The sequence below is a fragment of the Trichosurus vulpecula genome, chromosome 9, assembly GCF_011100635.1.
Source record: "Trichosurus vulpecula isolate mTriVul1 chromosome 9, mTriVul1.pri, whole genome shotgun sequence".
Taxonomy (NCBI): domain Eukaryota; kingdom Metazoa; phylum Chordata; class Mammalia; order Diprotodontia; family Phalangeridae; genus Trichosurus; species Trichosurus vulpecula.
Window position 1 is genome coordinate 187,452,082 of NC_050581.1, and position 24,078 is coordinate 187,476,159.

At 40.2% G+C, this 24,078-nt stretch overlaps 1 protein-coding gene across 1 annotated transcript in view; it reads right to left on the minus strand.

Moving 5' to 3' along the window:
* NPSR1 (neuropeptide S receptor 1) overlaps positions 1–24,078 on the minus strand; it is a 170,384-nt gene that overhangs the window by 134,425 nt on the left and 11,881 nt on the right. The window contains exon 2 of the mRNA XM_036739342.1: positions 17,186–17,318. Coding sequence (XP_036595237.1) covers positions 17,186–17,318 — 133 coding nt within the window. The remainder of the gene's footprint in view (positions 1–17,185; positions 17,319–24,078) is intronic.

The window sequence follows — 24,078 nt, forward strand, 5'->3', positions numbered from 1 at the left end:
ACAACCCCCAGAATAAGAAAGCTGGGACAGAAAGGCCTGAGACCCACAGATAGAAATTCGTGGTAGAGCCAGCAAAAGGCAAACCAACATGAAGAAGAACACAAAAAAAACCGAGGACAAAAGATTCTTTTTATGGAGACAGGCAGGATCAAAATATCAACATAGAAGAGGATAGCAATGACACGGTAGATACATCAGATACCTCAAAAGCTAATATGAACTGGTCTCCAGCCCAAAAAGCACTGCTGGAAGAGCTAAAGGAGGATTTTAAAAACCAAATTAGGGAGCTAAAAGAAAATATGGAAAAAATGGAAAAAAAATTCACTGATGAAATCAAGTCCCTAAAGAATAAGATTGGCAAAAAGGATATGGAGATTCAGAATCTAGAGAGAGAAAAGGACACCCTGAGAGGAGAAATCAACCAATTGAAAATGGAGACTCAAAAGCAAAATGTAAACACTAACTCATTCAAAATTAGACTTGAGCAAGTGGAAGCTAATGAATCTATGAGGCATCAAGAAGTAATAAAACAAAACGTAAAGAATGAAAAAATAGAAAAAAATGTGAAATATCTGATTGGCAAAACAACTGACCTGGAAAATAGATCCAGGAGAGACAATTTGAGAGTTATTGGTCTACCGGAAATCCACGATGAAAAAAGGAGCCTTGACAGTATCTTCGAAGAAATTATCAAAGACAACTGCCCAGAGGTCCTAGAACCAGAGGGCAAAATAGTCATTGAAAGAATTCACCGATCACCCCCTGAAAGAGATCCCAAACTGAAAACACCAAGAAATATTATAGCCAAATTTCAGAGCTATAAACTCAAGGAGAAAATACTGCAAGCAGCCAAAAAGAAGCAATTCAAATATCATGGAACTACAGTCAGGATCACGCAGGATCTCTCAGCTTCCACATTAAAAGACAGGAGAAATTGGAATATGATATTCCAAAGGGCAAAGGAGCTGGGAGTACAACCAAGGATCAACTACCCAGCAAAACTAAGCATAATTTTCCAGGCAAGGCGATGGACATTCAATGAAATAAGGGAATTCCAGACCTTCCTGATGAAAAGGCCAGAACTCAATGGAAAATTTGACCTCCAAATACAAAACTCAAGAGAGACATAAAAAGGTAACCAGGGGGAAAAACCCCACAAACCTTATTAACCAATAAGGGCAGGTTGTTTACATCTTTATATGGGATTATATCATCTTATGTATATTTTTTATGTATATGTATATAGATATATATACATATATATATGTGTATGTGTATATATATGTATATATACATATACATATATAAGTCATTCTTGTGAATGGTACAACTATTATGACAAATGAAAGGGATATACATAGGTTGTGAATGCCTGTATAAATTAACTGATGTAAAGATATAAATATAAATAAGAGATATAAAGGGAGGGCTATGAGGGAAGTGGTAAGGAGGTAGTAGAAAAGGGTAAATTACACCAAAGGAAGTGGCACAAAAACATATTATAGTAGAGGGAAAGAAGGGAGGGAGAAGAGCAGTATTTGAGCTTTGCTGTCATCTGATCTAGTTCAAGAAGGGAATAACATACTCTGATAAGTTTAGAAATCTAACTTGTCCTACGGGAAGTGGGAGGGTAAGGGGGGAAAAAGGGAGGGGGGTGGGCAGAAGGGAGAGGAGAAGTTGCAAGTGGGTAACGGTAAGACAAGGGAGGGGAATAAAGAGGGAGGGTTAACTGAGGAAAGCAGCGGTCAAAAGCAAAACTTTGTTGAGGAGGAGAAAGGGAAAGGGAGAAATAAAAGCATAAACAGGGGGAATTAGGATGGAGAAAAAGACACAGATAGAAATCATAACCCTGAATGTGCAGGGGATGAACATTCTCACAAAACAGAAGCAGATAGCAGAATGGATTAAAAACCATAATCCTACAATATGCTGTTTACAAGAAACGCATCTGAAACAGGGGGATACACATAGGGTTAAGGTAAAAGGCTGGAGTAAAATATATTGTGCCTCAGCTAAAGTAAAAAAAAAAGCAGGTGTAGCAATCCTAATCTCAGACAAAGCAAAAGTAAAGATAGATCTAATTAAAAGAGATAAGGAAGGACATTATATCCTGCTAAAAGGGACCATAAACAATGAAGCAATATCATTGCTTAACATATATGCACCAAGTGGTAAGGCATACAAATTCTTAGAGGAGAGGTTAAGGGAGTTACAGGAAGAAACAGACAGCAAAACTATAATATTGGGAGACCTCAACCTCCCCCTTTCTGAACTTGATAAATCTAACCTCAAAATAAATAAGAAAAAAGTTAAGGAGGTAAACAGAATTTTAGAAAAGGCACATATGATAGACCTCTGGAGAAAACTGAACGGGGATAAAAAGGAATATACTTTCTTCTCAAAAGTACATGACACATACTCAAAAATTGACCATGTACTAGGGCATAAAAACCTCACAATCCAGTGCAGAAAAGCAGAAGTAGTCAATGCATCCTTTTCAGATCATGATGCAATAAGAATCATTTTTAATAAAGTACCATGGAAAAATAAGCTAAAAACTAATTGGAAACTAAATAATTTAATTCTAAAGAATGAGTGGGCCAAAGATCAAATCAGAGAAACAATTAATAATTTCATTCAAGAGAATGACAATAATGAAACAACATATCAAAACTTATGGGATGCAGCAAAAGCAGTTCTTAGGGGAAGTTTTATATCTCTAAATGCCTACATGAATAAAATAGCAAAAGAGGAGATCAATGATCTGGGCAGACAGCTGAAAAAGCTAGAAAAAGAGCAAATTGAAAACCCCCAATTAAATACCAAATTAGAAATACTGAAAATCAAAGGAGAGATTAATAAAATTGAAACCAAGAAAACTATTGAATTAATAAATAAAACAAAGAGCTGGTTTTATGAAAAAACCAATAAAATTGATAAACCTTTGGCCAATTTGATTAAAAAAAAGAAAGAAGAAAATCAAATTACTAGTATCAAAAATGAAAAGGGTGAGGTCACCTCTAATGAAGAGGAAATCAAAACAATAATTAGGAATTATTTTGCCCAACTGTATGCCTATAAATTTGACAGCCTTAGAGATATGGACGAATATCTACAAAAACATAAACTGCCCAAGCTAACAGAGAAGGAAGTGAAATTTCTTAATGACCCCATATCAGAAAAAGAAATTGAGCAGGCCATCAACGAACTCCCTAGGATACGAAAATATTATTAAAAGAGAACTAACAGCTTGGTAAAAGAGGCAAAATATATTGAAGAAAATCATACCTTAAAATAGAATTGGCCTAATGATAAAAGAGGCACAAAATTCACTGAAGAAAAGAACTTCTTGAATTAAGGGGGCAGAGCCAAGATGGTGGCTGGAAAGCAGGGACAAGCGTGAGCTCCCCACCAAGTCCCTCCAAAAACCTGGTAAAAAATGGCACTGAACCAATTTTAGAACTGCAGAACCCAAAAAATAACAGAGGGAAGCAGGGCTCCAGCCCAGGACAGCCTGGATTTTTGCTGGGTGAGGTCTATCCTGCACTGAGCTGGGAGCGGAGCGGAACTGAGCAGAGCACAGCCCAGTGTGGGCCGCTGGACCAACCAGACCAGGAGCCAGGCGGAGCCGGCCCTAGTGCCCTGAATCCGTGAGCTGTGGCAGTTGCCAGACTTCTTAACCCACAAACACCAAAGACAACAGAGAAGAACTGCAGAACCCACAAAATAGCGGAGGGAAGCAGGGCTCTATCCCAGGACAGCCTGAATGGTCTCTGGGTAGGTCTATCCCCAATGGAGCTGGGAGTGGAGCACAGCAAAGCCCAGCATGGGCTGCGTGGACCAACCAGAGCAGGAGCTGGGTGGAGTGCGCCCTACCACCCTAAATCAGTGAGCTTCAGCAGTTACCAGACTTCTCAAACGACAAACACCAAAGACAACAGAGAAGGTTAGTGGGAAAAGCTGCTGGGGGCAGGGTGATAGAGTTTGCAGTTCAGCCACTGCCCCCAGGGGCAGCAGAGGTAGGGCAGCTACAGAACAACAGCTGCAGTTTCTTCTGGCCCCAGGCCCACCTGGTGGGAGGAATTAAGTGGCAGATCAGAGCAGGAGTGAAGAGCCTGCTGAAGATCTGAGTACAGTCCTGGTTGGGGGTTGTTGGGGAAGGAGGAGTGCTGGTGTGTCAGAGCTGGCTGTAATAGCTCTGAAATCAACAGCGCATCCCCCCAAGCTTGGAACATAGTACTTGTTACTCTACAAGCAGTCATACCCCACTGAAAAATTCAAGGGTCAAGTAAGTTGGCTGGAAACATGGCCAGGCAGTGAAAATGCACCCAGATTCAGTCTCAGACATTGGAATCTTTCTTTGGTGACAAAGAAGACCAAAGCATACATCCAGAAGAAGTCAATAAAGTCAAAGAGCCTACAACAAAAGCCTCCAAGAAAAACATGAACTGGTGTCAGGCCATGGAAGAGCTCAAAAAAGATTTGGAAAAGCAAGTTAGAGAAGTAGAGGAAAAATTGGGAAGAGAAATAAGAAGGATGTAAGAAAACCATGAAAAACAAGTCAATGACTTGCTAAAGGAGACCCCCAAAAATACTGAAAAATATACTGAAGAAAATAATACCTTAAAAAATAGACTAACTCAAATGGTAAAAGAGCCCTGAAAAGCCAATGAGGAGAAGAATGCCTTGAAAGGTAGAATTACCCAAATGGAAAAGGAGGTCCAAAAGACCACTGTAGAAAATACTACCCTAAAAATTAGATTGGAGCAAGTGGAAGCTAGTGACTTTATGAGAAATCAGGATATTATAAAACAGAACCAAAGGAATGAAAAAGTAGAAGAGAATGTCAAATATCTCATTAGAAAAACCACTGACCTGTAAAATAGATCCAGGAGCGACAATTTAAAAATTATTGGACTACCGGAAAGCCATGATCAGAAAAAGATCCTAGATATCATCTTTCAAGAAATTGTCAAGGAGAGCTGCTCTGATATTCTAGAGCCACAGGGCAAAATAGAAATTGAAAGAATCCACAGATTGCCTCCTCAAATAGTTCCCAAAAGGAAATCTCCTAGGAATATTGTCACCAAATTCCAGTGCTCCCAGATCAAGGAGAAAATTCTGCAAGCACCCGGAAAGAAACAATTTGAGTATTGTGGAAACTCAATCAGAATAATCCAAGATCTAGTAGCTTCTACATTAAGAGTTCGAAGGGCTTGGAATACGATACTCCAGAGGTCAATGGAGCTAGGATTAAAACCAAGAATCACCTACCCAGCAAAACTGAGTATCATGCTCCGAGACAAAATATGGATTTTCAATAAAATAGAGGACTTTCAAGCTTTCTCAGTGAAAAGACCAGAGGTGAATAGAAAATTTGACTTTCAAACACAAGAATCAAGAGAAGCATGAAAAGGTAATCAAGAAAAAGAACAAGAAAAAGAAATCGCAAAGGACTTACTAAAGTTGAACTGTTTGGTTACATTCCTACATGGAAAGATGATGTGTATGATTCATGAGACCTCAGTATTAGGGTAGCTGAAGGGAATGTGCATATATGTGTGTGTGTGTGTGTGTGTGTGTGTGTGTGTGTACATATGTACACACACACACACACACACATATATATATATACACACAGAGAGAGAGAGAGAGAGAGAGAGAGAGAGAGCAGGCACAGGGTGAGTTGAAGATGAAGGGATGATATCTAAAAGACATAAAATCAAATTAAGGGATGAGAGAGGAATATATTGAGAGAGGGAGAAAGGGAAAGATGGAATGGGGTAAATTATCTCATATAAAAATGGCAAGAAAAAGCAGTTCTGTAGGAGGAGAAAGAAGACAGGTGAGCGGGAATGAGTGAATCTTGTTCTCATCAGATTTGACCTGAGGAGGGAATACCATACACACTCAGTTGGTTATCTTACCCCACAGGAAAGAAGCAGGAAGAAGATAAAAAAGGGGGGATGATAGAAGGGAGGGCAGATGGGGGAGGAGGTAACCAAAAACACTTTTGAAAAGGGACAGAGTCAAGGGAGAAAATTGGTTAAAGGGGGATAGATTAGGAAGGAGCAAAATATAGTTAGTCTTTCACAACATGAGTATTGTGGAAGGGTTTTACATATTGATACACATGTGGCCTATGTGGAATTGCTTGCCTTGTTAGGGAGGGTGTGTGGGAAGGGAAGAGGGGAGAGAATTTGGAACTCAAAGTTTTAAAAGCAGATGTTCAAAAAAAAGTTTTTGCATGCAACTAGGAAATAAGATACACAGGCAATGGGGCATAGACATTTATCTTGCCCTATAAAAAAGGAAAGAAAAGGGGATGGGAGGGGAGTGGGGTGACAGAAGGGAGGGCTGACTGGGGAATAGGGCATCCAGAATATACACCATCTTGGAGTGGGGGGAGGGTAGAAATGGGGAGAAAATTTGTAATTCAAACTCTTGTGAAAATCCATGCTGAAAACTAATTATATTAAATAAATAAAATATAAAAAAAGAATTTCTTAAAAAGCTGAATTGGCTGAATGGAAAAGGAGGTACAAAAAATCACTAAGAAAATAAATAGAATTGGCCATTTGGAAGCTAATCACTCCCTGAGATATAAAGAAACAATAAAACAAAGTCAAAAGAATGAAGAAATAGGAAAAATATGAACTGTCTCATAAAAAACTGTCCTAGAAAAGATAAAGAACAGATAAGAATTATTGGATTAACTGAAAGCCATAATCAAAAAAAAAAGAACCTAGACATGATATTTCTAGAAATTGTCAAGGAAAACTTCCCTGATATTCTAGAACTGGAGGTTAAAATAAAAATTGAAAGAACCCACTGATCACCTTCTAAAAGAGATACCAAAATGAAAACTCCCAGGAATATTATAGGTAAATTCCAGAGCTCCCAGGTCAAGGAGAATCTATTTTGAAGAGTCAGAAAGAAACAATTCAGATATCATGAAGCCAGACTCAAGGTCACACAAGCTCTAGTGATTTCCATATTAAAAGTATAGAGGGCTTGAAATATGATATTCCAGAGGGCAAAAGAGATAGAATTACAACCAAGAATAATCTATCCAGCAAAACTGAGTATAATTCTTCAGAAGACAAATGGACATTTAATGAATAGAGTACTTCCAAGCATTCCTGATGAAACGACCAAAGATGAGTAGAAAATTCGACATTCAAAAAGAAGACTCAAGAGAAACATAAAAAAATAAAGATGAAAGAGAAATCATAAGAGACTCAATAAGCTTAAATGGTTTATATCCCTATATGGGAAGATAATTCATATAACTCATCAATATTAGGACAATAAAAAGGAGTTTACATAGACAGAAGACATGAATGTGAGTCTATTGTGTTGGAATGGTCACCCCCAAAAATGAAATGGTGAGACAGAGGTATATACTGGGAGAAGGGGGAAAGCAGAATGGGGAAAACTTTCTCATATAGAAATGTACAAGGAAGAGTTTTTATACTGGAAGGGAAAATGAGGTGGTGGTGGTAGGCAATGCTCGAAACTTATTCTCATCCGAATTTATTCAAAGAGGGAAGAATGCACACACACACGCACGCGCGCGCACACACACACACACACACACACACACACACAGTGGTGTATAGAAATGTATCTTACCCAGTATAGAAGTAGGAGGGGAAGGGGATAAAAGAAAAAGTAGGGGGATGATAAAAAGAAAAGAACATTAAGAGAGGCAGTGGTTAGAGGCCAAATAGACTTTTGAGGAGGGACAGGATAAAAAGAGAAGAATAAACATAATAAAATGGGATGGTGTAAAGGCAATTAGGAAAGGCATGGGAAGATCTTTCCTGCCCATTCACTGGGCTTCAGGGGTGGGGCTCTCAGGGTCCTGGGACTGGAGCCAAAGCCTGTGGTGGGAGGAGCTTGCGGAACGGTTGAAGCAGAGCTAAGAGGCAGTTGGTGAGGCAGTTGGAGAAAGCAGTTGAGAGCTGAAGGAGAGAGGAAGCAGTCATCTAGCTGGAACACAGCTTGGAGATTGTGGCGGAAGTGGCAGAGATGGTAGCAGGTGCTACAAAAAGGCAGGACTGACCCTCGTGGAGACCGGAGAGTGCTGAGCAGGGGCTTGAGGCCAGTGGGTGGTCTTCTTGTTGGAGGGCCCTGGCATTGTGGGGGGAAGCACCAGTATGGCTTGACTTGCTGCCATAATGTTTTTCTGTGGCCTCCTGGTCACTATTGTGAGATGGGCATACTGGGTTTGGAAGATTCTTGCCAGGATGTCGAATTGGGGACACTGGTCTGTGGGTCTGCTACTTTTGAGTTTCAATAAATGCTTTAACTCCTCTGCCTTCTACTTAGAGAATTCCTTATATCCTGCAATTACGGACCATTCAGGCATATTCATGGTTATCTTTGAAGTCATGAATTCTGCCTTACTAATATAGATGGAGGGAAATGGACAGTTAGTAATCATAACTGTGAATGTAAATGGGATCAATTTCCACATAAAAAGAAAGTGGCTAGTAGAATGTATTAGAAACCAGGATCCAGCAATATGTTGTTTGCAAGAGACACACTTGAAACATAAAAACAAACACAGATAAAATAAGGGGCTAAATCAGAATCTAATATGCTTCAGCTGAGATAAGAAAAGAAAGGGGAGCAATCATGATCTCAGACAAAGTAAAAGCAAAAATAGACCTAATTAAAAGAAGTAATCAGTGAAACTATATTTTACTAAAAGGTACCCTGGATGATGAAGTAATGTAAAAAAAATTTACAGCAAATTTCTCAGATAAAGAACTCATTTCTCAAATATATAGAGAATTGAGTCAACTTTATAAAAATAAGAGTCATTCCCCAACCTGTAAATGGTAAAAGGGTATGAACAAGTAGTCTTCAGAAAAATAAATGAAAACTACCTATAGTTGTAGGAAAAAATGCTCTAAGTTACTATGGATTAGAGAAATTTTAATTAAAACAACTCTGAGGTACTACCTTATACCTAACAGAAATGACGAATGTTGGAGGGGTTGAGGGAATAAAAGGTATACTCATGAACTGTTGGTGGAGTAGTAAACTGGTCCAACCATTCTGGAGAGCAATCCGGAACCATGCTCAAAGGGCTATAAAATATGCCATTTGACCCAGCAATACCACTACTAGGTCTAAGGAAAAAAAGACCTGTATATTAAAAATATTTATGGTAACTCTTGTTGTGGTAGCAAAGAATTGGAAATTGAGGAGATGTTCTTCAATTTGGTAATGGCCGAACAAGTTGTAGCATATGATTGTGAGGGAGTACTGTTGTGCTATATAAGAAATGATGAAGAGGTGGTTTCAGGGAAAAAAAAAACATGAGAAGACCCATATGAACTGAGTCAAATTGAAGTGAGAAGAGCCTGGAGAACATTGTGCACAGTAACAGCAATGTTGTGAGGATGATCAGCTGTGAAAGACTTGGCTACTCTGATCGATACAATGGTCCAAGACAACTCCGAAAGACTCATGATAAAAATGCTCTCCACCTCCAGAGAGATAACTGAGATGAACTCAGTGGAAATTGAAGGATCATTTTCTCACTTTATTTTTTTTGCAATATGGCTAATATGGCCATATGTTTTGCATGATTTCACATGCATAATTGATATCATATTGCTTTCCTTCTCAGAGGGTGAGGGAAGGATTGGGAGGGAGGGAATCTGGAACTCAAAAGTTAAAAAGAAAAGAACATTAAGAATAAAAAAATATATGTTTTAAGAAAACAAAGCTTTTATATACTAGATTGCATAGGAGGGACGGCAATGGCAGTTGGGAAAAGCTTCATGCATAAGATGGTGCTGAGCTATATCTTAAGGGGAAGGAAAAGGAATAAAGCACTTATAGAGCACCTACTGTGTTCCAGGCACAGTGCTAAGTGCTTTACAAATATTATCTCGTTTGGTCCTTGCAATGACCTTGGAATGTAAATTCTGTTATTGTCTCTATTTTACAAATGAGGGACCTGAGGCAAAGAGATGCTAAGTGACTTGCCCAGGGTCACACAGCTAGCAAGTGCCAATACCAGATTTGAACTCGATTCTTTTTGGATGCATGCCCATTGCACCACCTAGCTGTATACTTAAAAAAAAAACTAGAAGATGTCTGTGGGGAGAGGTAAGGAGGGTGTATATTCTAGGCATGGGGAATGGCCAGTACAAAGGTTAGAGACAGGACATGTAGTATTATGAATGAGGAACATAGAGAGGGCTAGTTTGACTGGAGAGTAAAATGAGAAAGGAGGAGTAATGTCCACTGAGATTGGAGGGGTAGGCTAGGACCAGTTTGTACACAGCTTTAAAAACTACAGAAGACAATTTATATGTTATTCTAGAGGCAATAGGGAGCCATGGGAGTTATTTGAGGTGGGGAGAGACATAGATTGCTGCTTAAAAATATTACTTTGGCAGCAGTGTGTAGAATGGAATGGAGCTGGGAGGGAGACAAGGCAGGGAGACCAATTAGGAGGGTGTTGAAATAACCTGTGCAAAAGGTGGTCAGGGCTGAACTAAGGTGTTAGCTGGGTGATGAGACAGAAAGGATGAAATGTAAGAAATAGGAAGATAAAATGACAAGATCTGGCAATGATTGGATCTGTAGGCTGAGGGAGAGTGAAGAGTTGAGGGGAATGTTGGGATTAGGAAGCTGAGGCACTGAAGGATGGTTGTGCCTGGGAAGAAAGGCAAGTTTAGGGGCAAAGGTAATGAGGTTAGTTTTAGAGATGACCTAAGATGTCTCTGGCACATACAGTTTGAAACATTCATAAGGCAATTGCTGATTTAGCAGTGAGGCTCAGAGGGGATACTGGGGCTAGTTACGGGGATCTTGGAGTCATATGCATAGAGATGATTATTAAACCTATGAGGGGAAGGGGGGAGAGGGGGGGGAGAGAGAGAGACAGAGAGAGAGAGAGAGAGAAAGAGAGAAAGAGAGAGAGAGAGAGAGAGAGAGAGAGAGAGAGAGAGAGAGAGAGAGAGAGAGAGAGAGAGAGAGATGGGGGGAGAAGGAGAGAAACAGAGAGAGACAGAGACAGAGAAAGGGAAGGGGAGGAGGAGAAGGGGGGAGAAGGAGGAGGAGGAGAGAGAGAGAGTCCTCAACATTCATGCCTTTAGCTCTCACAACTTCAAGCATTCATGTGATTTTATTAGCAACCTCATTTTGACTTTTACATTGGCAACCATGCACATTCATGGATGCGTACAGTAGAGAAAAAATGCAGCATTATACCTGCAAGTTGGTGGAGCAGCTGCTATCTGCCATACTAGGTACTTCACTGGTCTTGTTCACTCTACCATCGTAAAGAGCTCCTGGTACATTTGTCACATATTTTCGTTGTTTGTCTTTAATACTCAAGTTTGTTCTTGTAATCATGCCCCCAAAGCCCAGTGCAAGTCCTTTGGGTGCTAAACCTAAATGTGCAAAATCAGTGATGAAGCTTAGTGAGAAAATCAAGGTATTAGATAAACTCTGTGCTGGAATGTCTGCAGTCACTGTTGGCCACAAGTTTGTTGTTAATGAATTGACAATTTACTGTTTCCACAAAAAGGAGAAAAATATTCATTAGAGCATTTCTAAATCTTCAGCAACTGTATTTTAGCACTCTCCAGCAAAAGATTATAGCTTTTCATCATCACAGGGACCTAACCTCCTAATTCCCATAGGTTCAATGTATCAACATTTGCTTTTTTGACTTTTGCAACATTTTCTACCAATGTTTCACCTGCAAAAGTTGAGAACTGTCTGTACACGCATGTATATATGTACATACACAAATATATATGAATGATACAGATGTGCTTATGTGTATATCTCTATATGCACATGTATATGATACTTGAAACTTTACATATATGTGTATTTACATTTACATATGTATGTATTATATATCATGTTATTTCTATACACATACATATGTCTTCCTCCAGTGCATCTTTCTCCCTTGAAATTTGGTCCCACATTTCCCACTGCCCTTTGGACATCTCCACCTGCATGGACCATCGACATCTCACATTTAGCCCATTTAAAATCCAGACTGTCATGTTGCCTTGCAGTTTCACCATGTCTGTGAAAGATACCAATCACTCCATCCCTCCCCTGAGCCCTTTCTGACTTAGTCTTTTCTGCCACTGGCACATCCATCCATTGTCAAGTCTTGCCAGCTCTACATCCTCATTCTCTTTCCCCTGTGTTCCCTCTTCTCTGTTCACACTGCCACACCCCGAGTTTAGTCTTCATCGTCTCTCATCTACACTAGTACAACGGCCTCCTGACTAGCTGCTGTGCCTTTAATCTTCCCCACTGGCTCTTTCCCACTGAAGGTGAAAAAGCCTTCTTGTGGTGCTTGTCTGACCCTGTCATTCCAGAAGCTTGAGTAGTTTTCCATGGTCTAAGGGATGAGACATGAGTTACCCTGACCTTGAATTTAAGGCCCTCAAAGTGTTGTTCGACCTTCATTTCCAGCCTTATTTCACCATCTCCCCACATACTCCATGTTGCAGCCAAACCAGATGACTTGCAGTTCCTTGATTCCGTCTGGCATTGTCCCATCACTATGCATTCACACAGGCTGTCTCCATGCTTGCCACATTCTCCTTCCGCATCCTCACTTGGAGACATTCTTTTCTTCCATGACTACCCAGCTCAGGCATGCCTCTTCTATGTTCTTTCCACAGCTCCCCAGGACCTGCCTTGCCTGGGCCCTTCCATTGTGCTCCCACCAACCACACTATGTAGTCCTTACTTGCCCCTCCATGGAGCTTGAGGCAGGCAGTGTCTAGCCAACTACAGATCCTCAGAGCCTTCCTTGCTCCTACTAGAGCTTCCTCATCACAGCCTTCACTCCTATTCATGTCCTGCTGCACACAGCTGGAGAAAAGGCACCAAACCGTGTTAGCTGGTTGCATAATCTCAACTGGGCTCTCACTGCAGCAAGCATCTTTCACACTTCCCTGATTGATTTACTATCCTTTTCACCACACAGGCATTTCCAAACTTTTTGATCCCTCTTCAAACCTCCCACAATTCTCTCTGTCTCTCTCTGTCTCTCTGCCTCTGTCTCTGTGTCTCTGTTTCTGTCTTTATCTCTCTGTTTCTGCCTCACTCTATCTCACTCTCTCTTTCTTTCTCATCACTCCTATGAGAATTTTGCCTCATTTACCTGAAAAAAATTGAGGCCATTAAAGAGAGATCCATCTTCTCAACTGTCATCATCTCATCTCATCACTCAGCATTCAGATGCCTCTGTCACTCTATCCTCCTTCACCTCTGTTTTACATGAATAGGTAGCTCTTCTCTTCACCAAGGCAGACCCCTCTATAGGCAAATGTGATTTGACCTTCTCTAGCACATTGCCCCCTTTTCATCATCCCTATTTTTTTCTATAGCATTCAATTACTTTCTATCTGTTGGCTGCTTTCCTACCACCTATGAATATTTCCATGTTTGTGCCATCCTCAAGCAACTCTAACTTGATTGGTCCATCCCCACTAGCTATTATCCTATATCTCTCCTCCATTGTGTGGTTAAAGCCCTTGAAAAGGTCTTTGACATAGGTATCTCCAATTTCTTTCTTCTCAATCACTTCTTAACTCTCTGCAGTTTGATTGCCAACCTCATCATTCAACTCAAAGTCTTCTCTCTAAAATTATTAATGAGCTATCTCTTAATTGCCAAATCTAATGGCCTTTTCTCAGTCCTAATCCTTCTTAAACTCTCTGCAGGCTTTGACCCTCTCAATAGACCTCTTCTCTTTGGATATTCTCTTTTCTGTAGATGTTTGGAACACTACTCTATCCTGGTTCCCCTCCTACCCATCTGACTACTCTTCGATCTTCATCAAGGTCATTCCCACTAAACATGGCTGTTCCTTAGGGCTCTGCCCTGGGCCTTCTCTTCTCTCTCCCTCCTACCATTCTGCTATGTCACATGGTGATCTCATCAGGTCCCAGGTTTCAATGATCATCTCTATGAAGATGACTCTCAGATCTATTTGTGGAGTCCTAACTTCTCTCAACCTCTGGTCCCACATCTCCAGCTGTTATTACCCATCTAGAAGTGGATGTGCTATAGACACCTTAACCTCAAAATACCCCAAATTGAACTTGTTATTCCTGTCCCCTCACACCCTCCACTCTCCCTAACTTCCCTATTTGCCTGGAAAATTTTTCCATTCTACAAAGCGTCTGGTCTCACAGCCTAGATGTCATCACTCTTACTCACTATGCCTAACCAGTGGTTAGTTTATGTCCTTTCCACCTTCATAGCATCCCTTGTATATGTCCCCTTGTATATGTCTTCTCTGGCACTGCCACCAGCCTGTTACAGGCCCTTGTCATCTCTCGCTTTGACTCTTGCTTGGACAAGACTGCTGATTGGCCTCTCTGCTTCAAGTTATCTCCCACTCTAGGTCATCCTCCATCCACATGTCTAATTGATCTTCCCAAATTTAGCTTGTCTCACTATGTCATCCCCTATTCAACAAATTCCAGTGGCTCCTAATCACCCGTATGATCAAATATAAAATCTTCTGTTGGGTTCTTAAAGTCTTTCATAATCTACACTCTTCCTATTTTTCCAGTCTTCTTATGCCTTATGCCCTTTAACATATTCTTTGTCCCATTGACACTAGCCTCCTTGTTGTTCCTGGAACAGGACAATCCATTTTCATTGGTTGTCCTCCATGCCTGGAATATTCTCCCTCCTCATGTCCCCTTCCTGGATGCCCTGGAGTCCTTTGAGTCTCAGCCAAAGTTTTTCCTTTTCCTCCTTAATCTTAGTTCCTTTCCACTTAGATTACCCTCAGTTTACCCTGTATATATCTTGCTTGTTCATAGTTGTTTGCATTTTGTCTCCCCATTAGACTGTGAGCTCTTTGAGATCAAGAACTGTATTTATTTTTACACTTCTTTGTATCCCCAGTGCCTAGCACAGTGCTTGGAGAAGATGCTTAATAGAGGCTAATTGACTAACTGAATATTTCCATTCTAATTTTCTCTAGATTTCATCCTTATCTTTATGATTTACGGACTTGTAATACTTTTTGTTTATAAATCATATTTGTCCTAGCAGATTGTAAGCTCATTGATTCTAGAGTGTATGCTCTTGTTCCTCTTTGTGTAATGGGTACAGAGGGTGCCACTCACACTATAGTACCTCAGACTTCTCACACTAGCATGTAAACATTTACTTATTCTCTTGGTTGGCCCACTCATTCCAACCTGTCATCACACTGGAAGATCTTGACTTCTAGACAATCATCACCATCGTGTGGTTATGCTCAAACTTTCTCAGGGTTTACAGACAACACTATTTTGGGGCAATCCACTTATCTTAATCACCACTCTTGCTCTTCAGTCCCCAATGATGGGTATTTATTTATAAAGCCAGTCATTCACAGTTGTGACACTTTTAGATGTTAGGAATAACTATTTATTGAGTAACATGGCAAAAGAAATAACAATAACTTGCCAGATGCTCATATATTAAAACCACATGAATAACATATACATCATGATCTACATGTAATCCTGGGCCACAATCTCCCACTGATGCACTCCATATCTAGGAGAGGGTGGACACACTTTTAGAAATTTGCCAATGAGGCAAACGAATGAGGAAAATCTGTTAGGGTAATTTAAACTCTAGAATTTAAACCTTTGTTGTCCTCTTTCTGTCTCAGAAACTGTCCATTAAGGTTCCTGGATGAATATATTTTCTGGGATGAATAAATCCTTCTGCTGGTAGTCTAAATTGATCCATGATGTGCTTGACTAATACCTCATTGGCCATCTTAGTTAAACTAATTAGCCTACTGAGTGTTTTCTCTCCTTCTCAACTGTTCCTCTGATAAGCTAGACTTACTTCTTGACAGCAATTGTAGAATATATCACTTTCAGCTTCAAGCTTAGCTGATGCAGTTCTGGAGTGTATATTTTCAACATCTGCACTCTCTTGCTTCTCTTCTCTTCCTAGTTTCAGTCTTTCGATCCTCTCTGCAAGTGACTTCACCTTAGCTTATGATTAATTATATTCTTATCTGTCTATAACCAATTAAACTTCATTTCTCTCATAAATATACAACAGTTCTGGTGTCCATATTTCTTAAGTATACAACAGCTTGTCATATTCAAAAGAATTAATCATTTATCTCAGAACTCAGTTGAGCCAGACTCAACCCTTAGTAACTATTGCACAGAGTAACTATTTCTCTTAGAATTCTGAGTAAAGCAGAGGGCTCATCAACAAAGGGATTTTCCATTGCCAGTGCCTTAATGGCCATCACTTAATAAGGAGATAGGGGCTGGACCTGTGATTTAATTAGCATGGAGAACTCCTTTTTCAAGAAACTCTACCAAGGGAGGTTGGCATAAAATTTCATGTGTGAATAGTGAAACTCTCAGAACACTAGTGAGTCACAGCACACATCTCTTGTGAAGCCTTAATGTAGTGCAGGTTTCATAACCTGGGGTTTGTGAGCTCCCAAGGAGTCCATGAATAGATTTCAGGGAATCTGTGAAGTTGGATAGGGGAAAATGCATTTTTAAATTTCAATTTATTTTATTTTAAAAACATTATTCTAAGGAGTGGTCCATAGGCTTCTGCAGACTTGAAAAAGGGGAAAGGTCCATGACACACAAAACAGTTAAGAATTCCTGAATTACAAAGGATGTAGACTGAGCAGAATTTTGAAGGAAACAAGGGATTATAAGTGGTGGAAGTGAGGAGAGAATTGCCTTCACAATGAAACAATCTCTGTCTTCAAGGCATTTATATTCTACTGAGATAATATATCTTAGTTACAAATAAGGATAGCACATGGGAGGGAGTGAGAGGAACAAGAATGTTTGATCAGGGAGAGAACAGAAACAGCAGGCAGTTGAAAGGGGATATTAACAGCTGGAGAGAATAGGGAAAGATGAATAATTCAGCGTAAATTAATTCCTGTGAATAATTCACATGGAGGATCATGTAAAATAAAGTTGGACAAGTTGAACTTGGGTTATGGAGGACCAGGAAAGAGAGTTTAAATGGAACAAAAATGACTTTTGGATTATGTATTATCTTGGGTCACTAGTGATACCATCTCCCTTCCTAGGTACAGACAAGGTAAAGTTAGGAACTAGTGGGATTCCCCATCCAGTATTTCTCCACTCCCACCCTCCCAATGGCTCACCTGTGATTGCTAACTGGGTCACAAAGAAAGTCATTCGTGACTTCCTCTTCCTCTTCCAGGTAGAGAACAACACGAAGGCATTCCCCACGATGGTGAAGACAAAAAGGATCCAAAGGGTTACCAGCTGCTCTGTCTGTAAGAGACACACCAGGGAAAGGAGAATGCATCTAGGTTCATAAGGGATATTGACTGAAGGTGAGACAATCCTCAGTTAAGGCTAAGAGTGGTGAGAAGATCCTTAGCCACTTGTGACAAAAAAGGCAGAATGCGAGTTTGTAATGGGACCATAGAACTTGAAAACTTTCTCATTACCGACTAAGAAAACAGATGGATTCAATTAATAGCAATATAAGCTTATTTGAAAGACATTCAAACCACAGTATTTCTTCTAAGATGTGGTTTCAGTCTTATGCGGTTCAAAAATATGCCCCTTTAAATATTCCACAAAAGAAATGTTGCTACTATAGCTGTATTCCATGATTAATTATAGAACTCAAGCTGGAAAGAACTTTAGAGATCATCTGGTCCTCCACATTTGGCACATAGGAAGTACTTAATCGATGTTTTTTTTTAATTTTTCATTCCATTTATTTTGTTTACATGTCAGAAAATGGAGGCTTAAAAAAATTAAATAACTGACCCAAGGTCATATGGGAAGTCAGAGGCATAACTTGGATTGTAACCCAGGATCCCAGTCCAGTTCCAGGGTTCTCTTCAGCGCACAATGGCTATGCACCAATTCATCCATTTACTCAATAGTTATTTATTAAACAGGGGTCATTTCTAGTCATCCTGGTGAACATCAGGCCACTGGAGCCAGATGGCTGTGGAAGAGCAAGTGAGGCTGGTGACCTTGCACAGCCCTCCCTCACTCAAATCAAAGTCCACTGCAAGTCACGTCATCATTTCCCTGTTGTCATGATCCTCTTCGAGAACGAAGGACAAACACAACCAACAACAACAGACAGCCTATTTATTAAACAAATATTATTGTCCTATTCAATTATTATTATTAAACTCTAGCTATTAAACTCAAGTATTATAATATAATTATTATTATTAATCTCAATAGCTATTTATTAAATACCAGTTACATGAATGTTAGGAAAGAAATAAAGATGAATAAGGCATAACCCCTCTCTTCAAGAAAACTTGGAATTAACAAGTTCTGGAATTAAATACTGCCTCTGACACTACCCAAATGAACGCAAAGAAGTCATGTGAAATCTCTAACTCCCAGTGTTATAATCTTTAAAAATATAGATCATTCATTTAATGCCTACCACAAAGAGATTTTATGAGGTTTTGATAAGATAAAGTGTGTATATTCCTTGGCAAACTTCTAACTTCTCAGTAAATGTTACACGGGCAGCTAGGTGGTGCAAGGCATAGAGTGCTGAGCCTGGAGTCAGGAATACTAATCTATCTTGAGTTCAAATCTGGCTCAGACACTTGTTAGCTGGGTGACTTTGGGCAAGCTATTTAATCCTGTTTGCCTCAGTTTCTTCATCTGTAAAATGAGCTGGAGAAAGAAATGGCAAAGCCCTTCAATATCTCGGTCAAGACAATCCCAAATGGGGTTGCAAAGAGTCTGAAATGACTCAACCAAGTGCCACATTATTATTATTGTTGTAATGGTTAATATTAACTTGTGTTATACTTGTCGATGTATACATTGTACTCCCCTCCCCCGTTAGAATGCAAGCTTCTTAAAGTATGGTTCTTTGTTCTTGCATCCCCAGTGTTCAGCACAGAGCCAGCATACAGTAGGTGCTTAATGAATGTTTGCTGATTTTAGTGTCATCTTTTCTTATCCTCCTGTCAGAATGCAATTAAATGTGCACGGGGCCATTTTGAATATGTCAGACTCTGGTTAATCGTTTTGAAAATCGGGTCCTGAATCCCACAGAATTATTTTTGCAAACCACTTAGTGTGGCGTTCTTTACAAATGGCAGTTAGGTCTAAATCAGTCAGTCGACATGCATTTATTAAGCACTTACTATGTGCCAAAATGCATAAAAGTAGGCAAAAATATGCTCCTTGCCCTCAAGGAGCTCACATTCTAATGGGGGAAACAACATGAAAATAACCATGTACATATATTCACTGTGTAAGGGGAAGGTAATGTTACCTTGGCAAGTTAATTAATCTCTGTCAGCTTCAGTTTCCTCATCTATAAAATGGGGTTAGGAAAAGCAAATGAGATAATATATGTGAAATTCTTTGTAAACCTTAAAGATACACACATACGTACATGTATATGTATACATATACCCACATAAATATGCTTTATTGTTATTGTTGTGATTTCTATCATCTAAAAGGCAAGGCATGGTGGGGGAGGGCAGGAAGGGAAGGAGGGAGAGAACAGGAAAGGCTTCAATCAGAAAGTGAATTTGAGTAGAGTCTTAAAGGAAACTAGGGGAGCCTGGAAACAGAAGTGAGGGGGGCACCATTCCAGGCACTGGGAATAACTAGTGCTAAGACAAAAGTCTGGGAGATGGACATTGGGAGATGGGGTGTCCCATGACAGGAACAGCTAATTCTGTGGCTTCATCTTTTGGGAAAAGGAAAGTGAGCTAGGTAAGCCTTTGGCAGGCCAGGCAGCCTGCTTCTATCGTCCTTGAGAAAGCTCATATAATCAGTGAGCCAATGTCCATTTAGTTGAACAGGCTTCTCTGAGTTCCTTTGGGATGGAGGTTCCAATGCTGTGAACTCCAACCCAGGGCCATGCTAAACCCCTGGCAACTTCAGAGAGGGTCTGTGCTAGCATCACTTTTGCAGGGGAACAAAGGTGGACTGATCATAAATCCAAGGCTTAGGATCTGGTGGATCAGTGATCTTGAAGATCTTTTTTTTTAAAGCACATCAGACCCAGTAAATTCTGGCTCTTTGCTTAGGCAGAGCCTGAGCTAATTATGTTTGGGGATCCTGGAACATACAAATGCATTAAAGGCCTTCTTTTGCATTGTTGGTAGTAGATAATCTCCCCAGAGCAGGCCATCCAAATCCCCACCATGCCAAACCATGAGGCTGGGTTTCCAAGTAAAGTGGCACCTGGATGTTCTCTGTGACCCAAATCTAATTGCTGATGTGCCCCAGAGCCAACAAGAATCCATTTGAAGACAGAGAGGTTGCTGGCTCCCACCTCTGAAGCTGGCCCTAGCCCACAGCCAGGGCAGCCATGTGTCTGACTTTCAAATGAGAACAAAACTTTCCCCAGATCCAGAGCAAAGGCTGACTATAAACTGGATTTGCTTTGTGTACCATTAGAGTACCTTTTTGGCTACCAAATAAAATATACTAGACTTTGCATCCTAGGATCTGGATGCAAAGGCTGGCTCTGCCACATAAAAGCTAAGTCATTTCTCTTCTCTGGGCCTGAGTTCCCTCATATAAAATAAGGAGTTGGGCTAGATGAAGTCTAATGTCCTTTTTTTGATCTTAAAGCTCCTATCCTATGATCATCTCAGGATTCTTAAAAGATGGTATGTCATCTGTAATTGCTCCTCATCCAAGGCCTGTGGAATGGGTGTTGCCTGCTTGACTCTAGACCAAATGCCATTGCAACAAATCTCATTAGGATCGTGATATATGCCTGAGATGTCTAAGTCCCACTCCCATTTTATTTGGGAGAATATTCAATATAACCACATTCAAGTTTAATCAAGGCATGGGAAAATGACTTTACGTCTGTTGAAATGGAATTTGTCCTGCACCAAGAAAACAAAGATTCTGAGGACCATGGAAAGAGCTCAACATGTTATTTTTTATTAAACAACTTCATCTTCATGTGTTGGCATGATCTCCCATAGTTGAAGACCAGAGGCTCTATTTCTAGGACTATGTCTAAAGGATGACACTAAATGACCTCTTTAACTTTTTTCAGCCTATCCTAGAAGACAGATTTAAGGAATATATCTGTTCTCTCTGTCCTGACCAGTTTTATGAATGGGATTTGCCAGTGGCCTGAAGCAGTTCAGCACCAACGCTGTAGGTCTAGTGCTAAGATTTTATTCAAACTTTTATTATCCTTAGCTTTATTTTCTCTTGGGTAGGTTCAATTTCTTTCAGACACAAGGGATTATGGAGCTCATTCATTTGCATCCAATACAGATTATTAGTGAAATGCTCAAGTTTCACTTGAGAGAGGAGAATCTCATTTTCAGTCTTTATTTTGATGTTAGAATCCCATTATAGAGCTGCCCTGAAAACCACTGGATCTTTCCCTGAAGCTCAGGCTTTGAGCTGTCAATCATGACCTTGTCAAAGCTTTCTCCTCAAAGAGGGTGACCAGCGAAAACCATGAAGTGCTACCAACAGCTGGTGTTCCCCTAGGCCCCTCAAGTTTGCAAAAGGCTTTATGTGTGTACTATCATTTGAGCCTCGCAACAACCCTGTGTAGTAGGTCCTACAGGTGACATCATCATCTTCATTTTCATCATTACCAGCATCCCCACCACCACCAGCATCATATTACAAGAAAGGAAATTGAGAATCCGTGAGGATATTCATGGCTAAATAACTAGTAAATATCAGAAGCAATATTCGAACCCAGGTATTTCTGACTCGATCTTGATATTATTTGCTACGACCCAGTGTGAGGGATCCATTGAAGGATGTGGTATCATAGGTAATAATAACTAGCATTTATGTGTAGTTTTAAAGGTTTACAACGTGACTCACAAACATCATTTCAATTGACAATGGCAGCTCTAGCTGGTAGGTGCTATGGTTATCACCCCTATTTCACAGATGAGGAAATTGAGGCAAAGAAAGGTTGAATGACTGGCCCAGGGTCACACAGCTAGTCAGTGTCTGAGTCTGGATTTGAACTCGGATCTTACTGACTCGAGGCTTAGTGCTCTGTTGACTGAGCCACAAAGCTGCTGACGATCCTAAGATCCTAGATCTAGAGCTGGAAGGTACTCAGGGACTATCTAATCCATCTCCCTCATTGTACAGAGGAGGAAACTGAGACCCAGAAAGGTCAAGTGAATTGCTGAGCATCATACAGGTAAGAAACAGCAGAGGTAGGATTTGAACCCAGGGCCTTTGCCTCCAGGCTAAAACTCTTTCTGCTGTGCCATGACATTTTAGCCTGAAAAAGAGAACCGTTGGGGGATAGGGAGTGAGGTAAGACAGTTGTTTTTGGGAACAGTTTACGGAATAAGAGATTAAACTTCTGTTTGTCTTGACCTTGGGGGAAGGGGAGGGAAGAGCTGGGAGTTCTTGCAGAAAGTTACATGGAGTAAGAGTAAGTTTAACATAAGGAAAAGACCCCAAACCATTTACAGTGACCAGAAGGAGAATGGGATGTCTTGGGTAGTATCTTGTCTCTGCTGATGTTTACCCGGGGATTGTAGGACTCTCATAGGGTTCATGACTGCGGGGCGGCAGACTAGATGGAGGACAGATAGCCTGGTGTAGTGGAGGAAGGATGGGCTTTGGTGTGCGGAAGGCCTGGGTTGTAGTCCCACCTCAGACATTTGCTACCTGTGTGATCCTGGGCAAGTCACTTAGCCTTTGTCTGCCTCAGTTTCTTCACTTATAGAAGGAGCTGGCATCAATGATGACTAACTTCCCTTTCAATTCTAAATCTAGGGTCAAGGAAGCCTTAAATACTCTTCTATCACCAAGATTCTCTTATTAATCTTATTCATCCCTTCGATGATCTCTCTGGATCTTGAACCACTGTAGCACTGTCAATCACAGAAGCCAGGAATCATTAGAATCTGCCAGTTAGGCACTGAACTAGAAATGGATTAAGATCTTAGCTTAAATAGATGATTAAACCATGGTTCCATAAATTATGCCCCAAACTCTTCCATTACTAGAATGTTTCACCTTGTGACTCACACCTGTTGAAATTCATCCACCTATTGGAAGCTCCCAGAGACATGGTTAGCGTGTATGGATAGCCAATCAGCCACACCTTTCTTGACCCAAAGAGCTTTTCACTTCATTGTTGCTGTTTGTCCTTCATTATCAAAGAGGACCATGACATCAGGAAGATGATGCCATGACTTGCAAGTGAATTGGATTTAAGTGAGGGAGACCTGTGCAAGGTTATCAGCCTCGCTTTCTCCTTCGGAACCATCTAGGTCCAGTGGCAAGATGTAGATCAGGATGACTGGAGATGGACTTTCACTTCATAAATAGATCACAGGACTTGAACCATGTTGTTTAAAAATTTAAAACTTCATCATGGTCTGTAACTGATTATATTTAACAATATCATACTATGTATTACCAATAATGAACATTGAATAATATCACATATTATCCAGCTACAGCAGCTTCCTTATCATACCTTGAAAAAGGTATTTCATCTTCTAACTCTAGGCATTTTCTCCATCTCTCAAATCTGGAATGCTCTCCTTCCCCATCTCTGCCCCCTGGCTTCCCTTGCTTCCTTCAAGTACCAACTAAAATCCCATCTTCTACAAATAGCCTTTCCCAATTTTTCTTAATTCCAATACTTTTCCTCTGTAGATTATTTTATATTTATCCTGTCTATAGCATTTTACATAGTTTTTTTGTGAGATATCTCTTATTAAATTGTGAACTTCTCAGGAACAGGGACTGTCTTTTTTTTGTTTGTATTCCCAGCACAGTGCCTGGCAAATAGAAGCATTCAGTAAATGTTTATGGGCTGACAATTATATTCATTGAGGTAAGGGTACGGAACCCACCTTCCTACCCCAGCAGGATCTGACAGAACCTGTGCTTTCCCAGGAGAGCTTCTGAGAACCTAGAGTTACTTCCATTGTGCTAGGAAGCATTTAGTGGAGGTTTGGCACTTATAACATTAATTATTTCAGACTATATTTTTATTGAGCCTTTGTTTTTTACCTTAGTTCTTGAATCTATCCCTCCCTTATCTCCTATC